This window comes from Ipomoea nil, unplaced genomic scaffold (genome assembly GCF_001879475.1).
Source record: "Ipomoea nil cultivar Tokyo-kokei standard unplaced genomic scaffold, Asagao_1.1 scaffold2279, whole genome shotgun sequence".
NCBI lineage: Eukaryota > Viridiplantae > Streptophyta > Magnoliopsida > Solanales > Convolvulaceae > Ipomoea > Ipomoea nil.
Genome location: NW_017618707.1, coordinates 1,842,501 through 1,858,045, shown reverse-complemented (window position 1 = coordinate 1,858,045; position 15,545 = coordinate 1,842,501). Strand labels below are relative to the sequence as shown.

Genomic DNA, 15,545 nt, shown 5'->3' with positions numbered 1-15,545 from the left:
ATTGTCTTGAGTTTTATATTGTAATTTGATTTGTCTATTTCTAGAACAAGTAGCTATATTAGCTTCTCATCCATGACTTTTAATGCTGATGGAAGCAAAACTGCATATTCACGCTCTCCACCAATTAAGCTCTACACGTTGCAGCCAAATTAAAGAGGGACAATAATTAACTTAATTGTCTTTATTTATACACCTCATCACCTATTCCTACCAAGTACCAATTTAACTAATCAAAACTAAACATCAATCACAAGTCAAATACGATACAATACTGAATACATAATATCAATCATACATAATATCAATCATGATACCATGGATTATGGTCCACTTTACGAGATGAATTATTGACATAAAATTCATTATTAGTATGTTTTTTTGAGAAGATCATTATTAGTATGTTGAATGGTCATTTTTGTGTACTAAATGTTCATTTTTAAGTATATTGTTGAAATAATGAACATACTCTGTATAAAACAGCAATCATTATTGTGTGAACCATGGTCCACATAAGTTGTGTGAGCTATATTTTGTCTACATTAAAATAATATACATTTAGTACAAAAATAATGTACATTCAGTACAAAAAAAATGTACATTGTATTCAGGGGATGTACATTATCAACTCAGGGCTTTCACATTGGGCCCGAAAATATAATGAATGGATAAATTATGGTGAATCAATAACTCATTATGTGAGAAGACAATGCAATTGCTAGCGATTTTTTTTTTTTTTTAATTTCATTCTCAAAGTTATATAAATAAACAAGTCTACCAACTAAAAAATAATTAATAATAAGAGTTAATGTCATATAGGGTCCTCCGAGTATGGTGACTTTCAAATTGATTATCCGTAATCTTCGACTTTTGAATTTCAACTTGCCATGTCCGTTACTTTCAAGTTTCAACCGTTTTGGCTGTGAAAAATAAGGGTAAAAGCATCCTTTAACATCATTTATCCAATTTTACTTATTATTCTTGCCCCGTGAACCAAAAGGCCGCTTAGTATTTTGTTTTTTGTGAAAGTTGAAGCATCAAGTTTTCAATGAAATAATAGTTCTGTGTCGGAAATCAAAGAACACACACATAAAGACATTAATGTTATGTTCATATAGAATTGTCAATTGTGATGGTACGAAGTTAATGCGTGATAGTTATGTTGGACCAAATCCAACTTGGATATAAATCATAGATAGAAAAATTGTGGTGTCTGTGGAAGCTGTGTTCATACTTCATTTTCACGTACAGAGCTAATCAAGAAAATGAAATTCAAATTTTTTAAAAAGAAAACTACAATTATACTATTCAATTACTTTCAAGCATTGATGCAAAAAATCACTGTTATAGACAATTAAGGAAAAAAAAAAAAAAAAAAAAAAAAACTTCACAAATAATTGAGGAACAAAAAAAAAAGGTGACAGTATAATTAAGAAATGACAAATGTTATTATTCTATGAAAAGAAGTGCCATTTTTTCTTATATTATACTCCCTTCATCCCGAATTGGTTGTCACATTTACTTTTTACACGCTTTTTAAGAAATAAAGTAAATGTTATGTATTTTTCAATTATGCCCTTCACTTTTTCGCTTTTGGAAACAAAAACAATAAAGAAAGCAAAAGACATAAGGGTAATTTGGAAAAAGTAGAATGATGGTGATGTTCAATTTTGGGAAGAGGACAACATTTTGGGATATACTAAAAAGGAAAGTAAGACAGGTAAAATAGAATATGAAAATTGTATTTAAGTTTTTAAATTTGTAATATATGATTTTACTTCTTCATTATTGTTCTTTAAATATCTTTTTATTTTTTTTGAATGCTACTGGCTCTATTACAATGTAGTCTCTATCAACCTACTAAAACACGAAGAGTCAATAACGCCTTCACTGAAGCTCAAACTCACAACCTGACAAATGAAAGTCCAACCTGGGTACCACCACATAGTCCTGGTCTTATTATTTATAAACTTATTCAAATTTATGATAATATAATTTTTTTTCTTAAATTATATGAAAATGGAATACTTATAGTGGAAAATATAATAATAGTCATGAATGAAGTGTTTGCTACTTATTATAAGAAGGGAAAGTGTAATGCTTTAGAAAAAAAAAATGTAATACTTTTACATTTTGATTTAAAAGTATTACATTTTTTTAAAAAATATTACACTTTCCTTTATAAGTGATGTTAACAAGTGTTTGTTACTTACACGAAAAAATGTAATACGAGAAAAAATGTAGTACTTTTAAATTAAAATGTAAAAATATTATATTCTTTTTTTACAAAAGTATTATACTTTTTGATATAAGTGATAAAGAATTTATTATTAATTAGTATTACATTTTCATCTGGACCTGATCTGTCTCACCGATAAGGATTTATAAAATTGATGATCTGACACATGTTTTTGCCAATAAATTATGTTATATTTATTGACCATACTAAAAATAGTATCCTTGTACTATAAAAAAAAACACCTGAAACAAATTCATCATGCCAATAAATTATGTTATATTTATTGACCATACTAAAAATAGTATCCTTGTACTATAAAAAAAAACACCTGAAACAAATTCATCATGCCAAATTGAAGAGCATCTACGGATATGATAAGATAGCCTTGAAAGTCGATATATAATTGGATACCTGCAGTATGCCAACGTACACCCTTATCCTCAAATTCATTAATAATAATAAGGGAAAATTGTAAAAAAAAAAAAATGCCCCTCTATAATATATTAATAAGGATAGTAATGTGTCCCGTCCTCGACGGGGATCCCTGATCCCCGCCTCGAAAGAGACAGGGATGAGGAAAATTTTTAGGGATCGGAGACGGAGACGGGAAATATGTGTAATTCTCCGTACGGGACGGGGACGGCGACGGCGACGGGGATACCCCTCCCCGCCCCGCCCCGTCCCCTAATAATATATATATATATATATATATATATATATATATATATATATATAATACTAACAGAATACTATATATATTTATATATGTAATGAATATATATATATATATATATATATATATATATATATATATATATATATATAGTTAAAGTTGTTACTGTTTATATAAGTTGCAGTATTGCTACTGTATATACTTCCATATATAAATATAAATAGTATATTGTTAGTATTTTATTTATTTATTTATTTGTAGAGTTAGTATTTTAGTTTTGAAACTAAGACTTAGATTTTAAATTTTTTATTAACAAAAACTAAAAATTTAACATTTTGACTAGGAGTTGATAGGGAATGGGGAATTCCCGTCCCCGGCTAATTCCCTGTGGGGATGGGAAATATTATCAATTCCCCGCCGGGGATGGGGACGGGGTCGTGGGGACGGGGACGGGGACGGGGAGTATACTCCCCGCCCCCGCCCCGTCCCGTTGCCATCCCTATATGCCAATTATCAATGTCATCTCTGAATTATGAGTGGTGTAAATGTTGCCCCTCAATTATCAAAACAGTGCACATATAGTCCCTCCCGTAACGGACATGTGGTTCCCCGTTAGTGTACGACACCGTTAAGTCGGAGTAAATATGTAATTTAGTTGTTTTTTCCTCCCTCGATTCGAAGTACCAGCGATGGACAGCGTTGGGGAACCACAGGTCCGTTACGGGAGGAGTTATATGTGCACCATTTTGATAATTGAGGGGCAACATTTACACCACTCATAATTCAGGGGTGACATTGATAATTCGCATATTATAGAGGGGCATTTTTTACAATTTTCTCTAATAATAATGATGATGATGATTAAAAAAAAAAAAAAATTACATACACACGCTGTTTAACCATTTTTCTTAAAAAGAAGTACTGAAATAAGATATATAATTTGTTACTATTGTAAGGGCATGGTTAATGTACATCCCTTTAATGGTGGTTCCCAAGTTCCTGCTGTGCTACTATTGCTAGCTTTATCTTGTGTCTTGGTGTGTATATATATATGAGAAAATTACCAAACCAATTAAAGGCACACAAAATTAAAGAAAATGGCATCCTTATCATCGTTGTCAATGTGGCCGTCACTAGCTGCTAAACCATTTTTCTTTTCACTACCACAAACCTGCAGCCCTTTACTTAGGCAGACTCAAATCCCCACAACACAACTAGGACAAAATGGATTCTTTAATTGCAAGGAGGAAAAATATAAAAGGTTATTATTATCACGAGAAAATTTCAATTTTGGTCATATGACTATAGGGGCTTTGTTAATTTCAATATCTGACTTTTAAAAGTGTCAATTTAGTACCTTGACTATGCAATTTTTATCAATTTTGGTCACTCCGGTTAAATTATCGGCCAAACTTTACCGGAAAAACTTAATCATTCATTTAGTCTATAATTTGAGGGGCAAAATCGTCTTTTGAAGTCTGGTAAAATTGTCTTTTTTCCGACGAAATTTGGTCAGTAATTTGGTCGGAGTGACTAAAATTGACAAAAATTACATACTCAAGGTACTAAATTGACATTTTTAAAAATCAGGTATTAAAATTAACAAAACCCCTATAGTCATATGACCAAAATTGAAATTTTCTCTTATTATCACCCATTGTGTGCTTTCGCCCGGCTTCTAATGACGGAGAAGGCACCCCACAAGTGGCAAAGAATCAGACGAGGGTTGAGTTTTGGAGGAGAATGGCAAAATGTTTTGAAATGGGGCCCGGCTCGCAGATATCGAAGGTGGTCCTGTTTCCGTTGATACATTGGCTTTGTCTGTTTGCCCCATTTTGTTTCAGTTGGAATGCTTTTGGCATTGCGTATGGGTTGTACATCGTCACTGGGTTGGGTATTACCCTCTCTTATCATAGGAATCTGAGCCACAGAAGTTTCAAACTTCCCAAATGGCTCGAGTACTTTTTTACCTATTGCGGTGTTCATGCTCTTCAGGTCTCATATTCATGTGATTCAAATTTCTTTATTATATATATAAATAAATAAATAAATAAATAAATAAATAAATAAATATATATATATATATATATATATATATATATATATATATATATATATATATATATATATATATGGATGCACTCAGGTGCGAATAAGTGCCAGGAAGAAATATGCGAACGAATTAGCGCACGACACGTGTCCAGATCTAATAGCTTAAAAAAACGCGGTGGCATTTTTGTAAATAATTGAACATCGAAGTGCAAGTAAAATCACTTACAAGTGCACCTACTTTCACCTATAAGTGCATGTAATTTTGCCTTGTTAGCATTCACTTCCCGCAAACATTCATGCACCTGGGTGTGCTTATAACTATTGGTGCAACTATTTATAACTATAGGTGCAACTACTTATAACTATAGGTGCACCTACTTTCACCTATAAGTGCATGTAATTTTGCTTAGTTAACATTCATTGATCTGAGTTCAGCGGGTAGTAATACCCCTGAAAACCACCCGCAAACATTCATGCACCTAGGTGCAACTACTTATAACTATATGTGCAACTACTTATAACTATAGGTGCACTTAGTATTGATGCTCAATGTAAATTTTTACTTGCACCTATAATACATTTTACATGCACTTGTAATACATTTTACTTGCACTTCGATGTTCAATTATTTACAAAATGCCACCGCGCTTTTTTGAAAAAATCAGTGTTTCTCATCCATTAGATCTGGACACGTGGACAGACAAAATCCATTCCTATTTTGCTCCTGGGTGAAGCATTCGCACCTGAGTGCGATTATATATATATATATATATATATATATATATATATATATATATATATATATATATATATATATATATATATATATATATATATATCGTGTGTTTAAGTAGCTAGGTAGACTATGAATACAGTAACACATAATATGTTAAGTACAGGCACCTAATATATAATTAAATTGCATATTATGTGTCTCCAGTTAACATATTATATATGTGCATGTAGGCGTTATTAATTTATTTCCTGCTAATTGTCTATTACAATTTTATTATAAAGTACTATATTTATTCTATAAAGTATGATTATATATGCAAATGCAATTCTGCTATATTATTATTTTATTTCCTGCAAAATTTCTATTAGAGTTTTGCTATAAAGTACTATATTTATGCTATAAAGTATTATATATATATATATATATATATATATATATATATATATATATATAAGGTTTAAAATATTAATTATATAATCAATTATGTTATGACCCATTTTTATTAGAACTTACACGTGTCACAAATTGAGACCCGTAAAATAGGCTTATAGTTGACAAACGCTTTGCCTTAACATAAATTACAAAATTAAGGAATGCTCCTTTTCACCTTTATATAACATAGCTTTAATGCTACTTTACCATTTGGTTGATAGGGAGATCCAATTGGTTGGGTGAGTAACCATAGATATCACCATCATTATGTGGATACTAAAAATGATCTTCACATCCCCAATATTGAAGGATTTTGGTACAGTCACATAGGTTGGATATATGACACTAAATCCGCTAATGAAAGGGTACGTAATATTTATAATACTCAAATTAAATAATTCTCTTAGATTATTACATTTTTGGCATTTCATATGTTAGAGAATTATATTGTTTGGTTTGTTTTAATTAATTCATATTTTTGTGTAGAGTGAAAGGCCGACAAATATAGCTGATTTGGAGAATCAATTCTTCTACAAGTTCATTCATAATACCTATATTATTAATCCTATTATACTTGCGACATTGCTATATGCCGTAGGCGGATTTTCATAAATAGTTTAATTTGGGGCATGGTATGCATTTTTCCTCGTTTTCATCTTTGCCTATTCTGATGAATTTGGTACTTATTGATGTTTTCCTGTATTTATAACACAAAAATGTTTTTCTATTTAGAATATTTTAAAATAAGTACAATTAAGTAAATTCATTTAATACCAAAACCATGTGGTTTAATGATACTCGGGTTGGACTTCCATTTGGAAGGTTGTGAGTTTGAGCTTCAATGAAGGCGTTATTGGCTCTTTGTGAGTCAGTAGCATTCAAAAAAGTAAATTTATTTAATATTTAATATTTAACAAATGAAATAATATACCGTGTAATGACAATTAGTCCAAAAATATTAAAGTACTACATTTCAACATAACATACAACTCCGATCCATAAATACAAAAAATAAGGACATCATTGAGCAGTATAACTTGGATTGCCTCTTATTAGTTATCTTAGGTAAATTATGATAATAAGTAATTAACTACCAGTAAATATAAAGATATATTATTTGATGTATGATGTTACCAATTAGGAAAGGGGAATCATTTGTGCTTACACTTTTAATTTATATCTATACCAAAATTATATGTTTGAAAAGTGGAAAGGGAACCAAACAATATAAAGTGTGGAAGTGAAAATTTTGTCCTTAGAATACATTTAAGATATGTTTTATCATTTTGTTGTTATTAATTCATAAACTATGATAATGTACAAAAAATCAATGCCCCCACACTAGAGTACGAACCTGAGACCTCTCATTTGAGGGTTCACAATTATGCCACTCGACTACAAGGCCTTTGGCCATATAATAATAGGTTAATTACTTAAAACATTTAAATACATATAATTAGTTAATTGATTAAGGCCCTGTTTGGTAACAAATTGGCCTATAGGCCAATTTTGACTTATTTGACCACTATTAATTGTTTGATTTAGTTAAAATATCAATATAAATATTTGATTAATTAGCTTTTTGCAACTCCAAAAGGCTAAAATTCAAAATGCTACTCCAAGCAACTTTTTCAATTAGCTTTTTGAGAAAATAAATTATACCAAACAGCTATCAGCTAACAGCTAATTTACCAAACACTTTTCTACAACCAGCTAATGTTATCAACTATTTATACCCTCTAATTAACACAATCAGCTAACAACTAACAGCTATCAGCTAACAGCCATTTTACCAAACAGGACCTAATTCAAATGTTTTTCCATTTAATTTGTTTTAAATGATAACTGTAAAATTCTAATTTTAAAATTTGAAACTTTATTGTTTTCTTGAACTTGATAAAACTAATAGTCTAAAGCTTAAGTATTGTTTGAATTGCTAAGCCTCAATTTCTTGATATTTTTCAAATTCTTTTTAAATTGTTTAATGTTTTTAATATATTAATATGATGATTGAGTATAATTGGGGGTGAGATTGTCATTCTCTTGATTGATGATAGATCAATGTAAAGCTTATATATGTTTCTCAAGCACAAAGTACACAATCTTCTCGTGAAAATTTAACCCTCAATAAAGGTTGGTTGATGCAAACAACAAAAAATTTAACCCTCAATAAAGGTTGGTTGATGCAAACAACAAAAACAAGCATAGTTGTAAATTGTAATTAATAACAAGTAATAAGGAAGGAGGGGAATAGTCAATTGGCGAGATAACAGGTGTGTTTTAACAGGGAGGCCGGAAACTTTTCTTAAAGTCATTCCAGACTATTAGAACACTTTTAATGACATTCTCATGACTCATAATTAAGTGGCTAATAAGAGACTTTTCATCAAACATGCACCTTGATCTTGACATCTCGTACTTCCCTTTTCTCAAAAGTTAAGTAAAGTTAATTAACCTCTAATTGTATGAAGTAACAATTTTATACATACAATATAATTTATTTTTTTTTTGGATGTTTAATATAAAAATTTTAGTTGTATGAAGTAACAATTTTATACAATTATATTTTTTAAAATGCTTTTATTATGATTTTATCTTTTAAATAATTGTACTACAAATTTTTAAAGTCGGGTTATGTTAGAATTTTTATTGAATTGAATTTTATAATTGGATATAATTGTTTCAAGATACAAAGATTTGATATTAAAATTTCAAGTTATAAAGAGGTTTGAATATAATTGTTATGATACCTAAATGTTTGAGTATTTTTCACCAATAAACTCAGTTCTATTTATGTTTCCCTTGAAACTAATGACTTATACTATTGCTAGGGTTTGTTATTGATTATTTACCACAAACTGAGACTTAAAAATTAAAAAAAAAAAAAAGAAAAAAGACTCTAAATAAGAGTAATAGTGTTTGGAAATTAAATAAGGAAAATGAGCTCCTTATTTACGTGTCTTAGACTTAGATTTCATCTCTTTTTTTTTTTTTTTTTCTTTTTTCTTTTGGTATGTCTACTGATTGATTAATCAATAAATAACCTTTTCTAAAAAAAAATTAATATTCTTTTACAGGGAGTAAGAATTGTGTTTGTGTATCACGTAACATCTTTTGTGAATTCTGCATGTCACCATTGAGGAAATCGAGCATGGAACACGAGCGATCTATCTACAAATAATTGGTTTGTAAAAATCTTTAATGTGTTATCATTCTAGCGATCTATTGATAACATTTTCTTATAGAGTAAATACCAATTTTGGTCCCACGAGTATTAGTAAAATGACAATTTTGGTTCATAAGTTTTATTCCAACCAATTTTCGTCCACGATTATTGTTTTAGTACAAATTTTCATCCACGACTATTGTTTTAGTGTCAAAATTCATCACGCCGATCACTCAATCATTTAAGACATGCCAAAAACTAAAATTTTTAAGAGTGTTTTTGTCCTTTTCAACTTAAGATCCCAATTTGAGCATTAATAATGAGATTTAAGCCCTAAGATCGATCCCAATTTGCAGTTCTCCTTATCATCCTACCTTAATTTGACGAGGAGAACTGTGAATTGGAATAGATTTTTAGACTTAAATTCCTTTAGTCATGCTCAAATTGAGATCTTAATTTGAAAAAGACAAAAATATCCTTAATAATTTTATATTTTGGCATATATGAAACGTGGAGGTGACTAGTGTGATGAATTTTAGCACTAAAATAATAATCATGGATGAAAATTGGTACTAAAACAATTCAATAGTCGTTGATGAAAATTGTTAAGAACATGTAGTGGATCAAAATTGTCATTTTACTAATACTCATCGGACCAAAATTGGTATTTGCTCTTTTCTCATCTTATAAAGTTTAACTTGGATATAAACTATTATCATCGTATCGTCAGGTTAATAGCATTGCTTGCATTTGGAGAGGGTTGGCATAATAATCACCATGCCTTTGAGTTTTCAGCTAGACATGGTCTTGAGTGGTATCAACTTGACATTACTTGGAGTATTGTGTGGGCACTCCAAGCTGTTGGTCTAGCAACTGACGTCAAATTGCCAACTAATGCCCAAAAGAGAAAGATGGCTTTCAAAAATAGCTCAATGGAAACTATTTAGATCATGCAATCTTTGAAATAGATCGAGGACATGAAATGATCGAGAAGAATGCAATGGTCGAGTATATATATAATTTCTAATTGTTGTTGCGGTTGTGGTGGATGATTCATATGAACACTTTCATTTGTTGTTGTTGTGGTGGTGGATATATGATATGATTCATATGAACACTTTCATATTATTTTTAAATGCAGTGTATTGTTATTGTTGTTGTAAAACATTTATATTATTGCAAAAACTCGTGTAAGATCGTGTCCGTGAGACGGTCGAGTAAGGATGAAAAATGTAATACTTATACTGAAAAATATAATATTATTTATGAATAAAGTGTTTGCTATTTTTTTTTGAAAGCCAACCAATGAATGATTGTATTAATGAATCAAAGCTGCAATGCAGTCTGGGGGGGATATAATTCCAATACATAGCTTGATCCTGAACAAAAGCTAACGTATGCGCATGCGCGTTAATCTGCCTAGAAATATGATTTAACAAGACATAATTAAAAGACGAAATTAAATTCCTACATTGGTCTACTATTACTCCAACATAGGACATTATGATAGCTGATCTCTGTCGTATAGCATTCCTGAGCTGTAAACAGTCTGTTTGAAGGGATACTGTTGTTATATTCTTTTCCAATAGCCAGGATAGAGCTTCCTTACATGCCAAAGTCTCTGCCATAAACGGTGACAAGCAATTCGATAGTCTTCCATTTTTTGCCGCTAGAAAAGATCCCTCCGGAGACAGCAACACAATACCGTATGTAGCCTCTCCCGTGTCTTCCCGATATCCCGCATCCACATAACATCGTGGGGTAGAGCCGCCGCTGCTGTCCGCCGTAGCTGCCGTGGGGGATGCCGAGCCGCGGCGCGCTACCTGCTGGTAGGAGTGCAGTGCCGCCGTGGCCTGCCTCCAAGCCGTCGTAGGGCGCGGCAATGTGCCGTCCCATACAATTGAATTTCTGCACCTCCATAAGCGATAAAGCAATGCCACCACCGCTGCACTTTGATCCTCTGTGAACATTGTAAGCACAATTGTTAGCCACTCGGGGAATGAGTTGACAACAATATTTGTTATTGGCAATCCTGAAATATTCCAAACATGTCTAGAATAATCACAATTAATGAATGTATGCATAACATTCTCATGCGCTAGCCCACACATTTGGCATGTGGGATCCACTTCCACCCTCTTTATAATCAAGTTGTTAGTTGTTGGAAGAATATCACAAATTGCTCTCCATAAAAAAACTTCCATTTTGGGGGTATTTTCATTCCCCACATTTTAGTCCATTTTTCAAAATCCCCGGGTGAGTGATCATAAATACCCATAATGTTCCTGTAAGCATTTTTAACCGTATATACCTCATTGGGGTCATCGGGCCAATACCATGAGTCCTCATATCCCAGACTGACAGGTATCCTCACTATTCTACTCACATCCTCCTCATCAAATAAGTCTGCTAAAATATGTGGGTCCCAGGTAGCAGTTTGTTCATCTATTAAACCTACCACTTTAGCATGCCTGAGCTCTACAGGCATATTAGTCTGTACCAAAGGCCTAGGATTATCAGGTAACCATGGGTGTCCCCAGATTAGTGTCGTTTTACCATCCCCTATCCTCCTGCGCACCCGTGCCACCACCATGTCATGAGCTGCCATAATACTTCTCCATGAGTGGCTTGGGCATCCTCCTATCTTGGCATCAATAAAAGTGGTATTCGGATAGTATCTTGCCTTATAGACTTTTGCAACAAGTGTGTCTGGACTTGTGAGTAGACGCCATGCCTGCTTTCCCAACATTGCTAAATTAAAATTCTTGAGATCTTTAAATCCCATTCCTCCATATTTCTTTGGGATACTCATCTTATCCCAAGCTTTCCAGTGTATTCCTCTATCCATACCAGTGCCCCACCAATACTTGTTCATTGTTCTCTGGATTGATAAACACACCGTGTCTGGAATCAAGAAGACACTCATTGAAAAGGTAGGCATAGATTGTGCCACGCTTTTCAATAGAATTTCCTTCCCTGCCTGTGTCAGAAATTTCTTGTTCCATGAGCTTATTCTCTGTTTTATCTTATCCTCAATATATGAGAACACTGCCCTCTTATTTCTCCCCACAAAAGATGGTAACCCCAGATATTTCCCAAAGTCGGGTGCCTGGTCTACCTGTAAGCAACTTGCCACCACTTCCCTATCCTCCACACTGGTATTTCTGCTAAAACAGACACTGGACTTGTGATAGTTTACCTTTTGTCCTGAAAGCTCCTCATATCGTCCCAGGCACTGTTTAATTACTTCTGCCTCTCTATTATCTGCTTTAAAAAATAATAGGCTATCATCTGCAAAAAAACAGATGTGATATATGTGGGGCTCCCCTAGCAACTCTGCAGCCATGTATTAAGCCAGTCATTTGCGCTCTTCGCAATAACATAGATAACCCTTCAGCACATATGAGAATAAGTATGGAGACAAAGGATCTCCCTGTCGTAGTCCCTTGGTTGGCGTTACACTCCCACTATTAACACCATTAATCAGGATGTTATATTGGACAGTAGTAACACACTGCATCAACAAATTAATCCACCGGTCATCAAAACCCATTACCTCCAACATTCTTCTCAGAAACCGCCATTCCATCCTATCATATGCCTTGGCCATATCCAACTTCAATGCCGCCCACCCCTTCCTACCACACTGCTTTCTATTTAAATAATGCCCCACCTCTGCAGCTATTAAAATATTATCAGTAATAAGTCTCCCAGGAATAAAAGCACTCTGGGCCTCTGAGATGAGGTTCCCCATAAGTGGTTTCATCCTACTGGCTATTACCTTTGCCATGATTCTGTACAGAACATTACTCAGTGCTATTGGTCTCATATCAGCTACTGTCTCAGGCACATCTTTCTTCGGAATTAAGACCACATTAGTATCATTCAATCCCTCAGGCAGCATGCTTGAGTTTAAGCAATTCACAATAAATTCAGACACATCTCCCCCTACAATATCCCAATATTCCTGGTAGAACCCAGGGTTCATACCATCCGGTCCTGGTGCTTTGTCAGGGAACATTGCAAACAAAGCACTCCTGACCTCCTCTAATTCAAACTGGCGAAGGAGCATAGTGTTCTGTTCACTAGTCACACGGGGGGCAAAATTATCAAGCATGGGATCCTCACATTCAGTGTTAGACGATGTAAAAATAGCAGCATAATACTCCAAAACAACTTTCCTCATATTATCCCCCTCCACCCATGCACCCACATCATTTTTTAATCTAGGAATATAATTTTTTCCTTCTACGAGCAGAAGCGTACCTGTGATAGAATTTGGTATTGCAGTCCGCACCATGCAGCCAATGCTGCTTCGCCCGCTGCCTCCAAAATACATCCTCCTGCATCTCCACCTGTCCCAGTCTTTCCTCAATATCGCGAAATTCGGCCAATGCAGCCGAATCCCGTCTGTGACGCAGTTCATCTTGCTCTTTCCTCAATTGCTTTATACGGTCACCAAACTTATGCCAATGCTCCTCACCCCACCGCATTAGCCTTCCTCCACAATGCTGCTGACAAATCAACAGCCCCTTATCCCTGCTATCCTGCCAGGCAGTCTCCACCACCCCCCGACAACCGTCATCATGAACCCATGCCATCTCAAAGCGAAACCGTTTCGGTCCCCCATGTCTGCGGCCCCGTACAATATCAGTGTTCAGGAAGAGAGCGGAGTGATCAGATTTTCGGGTTAGAATATTTTCGACCCATGCCTCAGTATGCAAAGTAGTCCATCGTGTAGACACCAACACCTTATCCAGCCTTTCCTCCATCCACCTATCAGTCCCTTTCCCCTTTTCCCATGTAAACTGGTGACCTCGCATTGGCAATTGAACCAACCCACAATTGTATACAGTATCTCCAAAGCCTCTCAACAGACTATCCGGGTGAGGATTCCCCCCTCTCTTTTCGCGCTGGTATAACAAATCATTAAAGTCTCCCAAAGCCACCCAGGGCAGTGTAGACTTGTCCCTCAAACCACTCAACAATTGCCACGCCTCCCTGCGTCTATGCCTCTGTGGGAACCCATAGAAACATGTCATTCGCCATACTTTCTCCCTTATAGCTACCTCCACATCCACATAATTCTTTGTATAACTCAACAGCCTAGCAGTATTATTCTTTTTCCATAATAATGCTAAGCCACCCCCTCTCCTATCTGGATCCACATAAAACAGACCCTCAAAACCAATCTTAATTTGTAGTCTTTCTGCATGACTCCGATCTACTTTTGTTTCCATTAAGTAGACCAAATCGGGCTTCTTACGGACACCATGTCCACCACTTCACGAACTGTCTGTGGATTGCCCAAGCCACGACAGTTCCAGCTTATTGTACTCATTGAGATGGGCGAGCCTGACCACCAGGACCCGCCGTAAATCCGTTTTTTGAGAACTCAGACATCACCACATCTCCTGCATCCATCCTTATACTGCCACCATGCACCCCATCCCCCCTCCTTCTCTTAGAGGCCGCTACCACCACCCCCTCACTCGCCCTCTCCTCCCCAACCCGTACACCCCCTCCTCCCGCACCATCACCCAATGCCGTATCTCCCATCTTTCCCTCCCCTCTCTTCACACTTTTCCCCTTCCCATCTAGCGGTACCAACCATGGATCCCCCACTTGTCTTGGCCCCCGGCTACCTCCCCCCACCTTCAGGTCCGCCGTATATGGAAATTTATCCGCAGTCAGTCCTGATTTCCTTGCCAGCTTACAAAATTTATAGGCATGCCCCAGTAAACCACAATAAAAGCAAAAATTATGTAACCGTTCGTAGCGGAAATTTACCCAGCAGCTTGTCTTATCTCGCTTAATAAGTTTCATCCTCCGTTTTAGTGGCTTATCCACCGGTATTGACACACGGACCCGGTGAAACATCTTCCATGGTGCACCCGGATAACGATCATCAACTTTTACAAATGAACCAATAAAATTGGCCGCTTGCTCAAGAACCGCTTCCGATGTATATCCCAACGGTAAGTCATAAAGTTGTACCCACATATCCACCGAGTTCAATTCAACCGTTGTCGGCCTTGTACCCAGTTCCACTTGTCTACAAACGAGGGTGCTATTATCAAAAGACCACGGCCCTTCATCGAGGACCCTCCGCATATCCGTTTCATCATAAAAGATGAACATAAACAACCCCGGTTGAATCTCCGTAACCTGCATACCCCACACCGGTTGCCAAACCGAGGCCATCACCTGCCGCATGTACTCCAACTTCACCACCTTTGTTGTCAAGAAC

General features: G+C 35.0%; 3 protein-coding genes across 3 annotated transcripts in view; 1 reads left to right on the top strand and 2 right to left on the bottom strand.

The window, feature by feature from the left end:
- The first annotated feature begins 4,670 nt into the window (after positions 1–4,670).
- On the top strand, positions 4,671–6,741 carry LOC109150418 (palmitoyl-monogalactosyldiacylglycerol delta-7 desaturase, chloroplastic-like). The gene is made up of 3 exons (XM_019298326.1): positions 4,671–4,904; positions 6,351–6,494; positions 6,616–6,741. Exons 1-3 carry the CDS (start codon positions 4,671–4,673, stop codon positions 6,739–6,741), a joined length of 504 nt encoding a protein of 167 aa, XP_019153871.1.
- A 6,780-nt stretch (positions 6,742–13,521) lies between these two features.
- On the bottom strand, positions 13,522–14,535 carry LOC109150416. The gene has a single exon (XM_019298325.1). It carries the CDS (start codon positions 14,533–14,535, stop codon positions 13,522–13,524), a length of 1,014 nt encoding a protein of 337 aa, XP_019153870.1.
- A 97-nt stretch (positions 14,536–14,632) lies between these two features.
- Positions 14,633–15,545, bottom strand: part of LOC109150415 — a 1,106-nt gene continuing 193 nt past the window's right edge. Inside the window, exon 2 of the mRNA XM_019298324.1 lies at positions 14,633–15,463. Within this exon, the coding sequence (XP_019153869.1) occupies positions 14,633–15,463 (831 nt within the window). The remainder of the gene's footprint in view (positions 15,464–15,545) is intronic.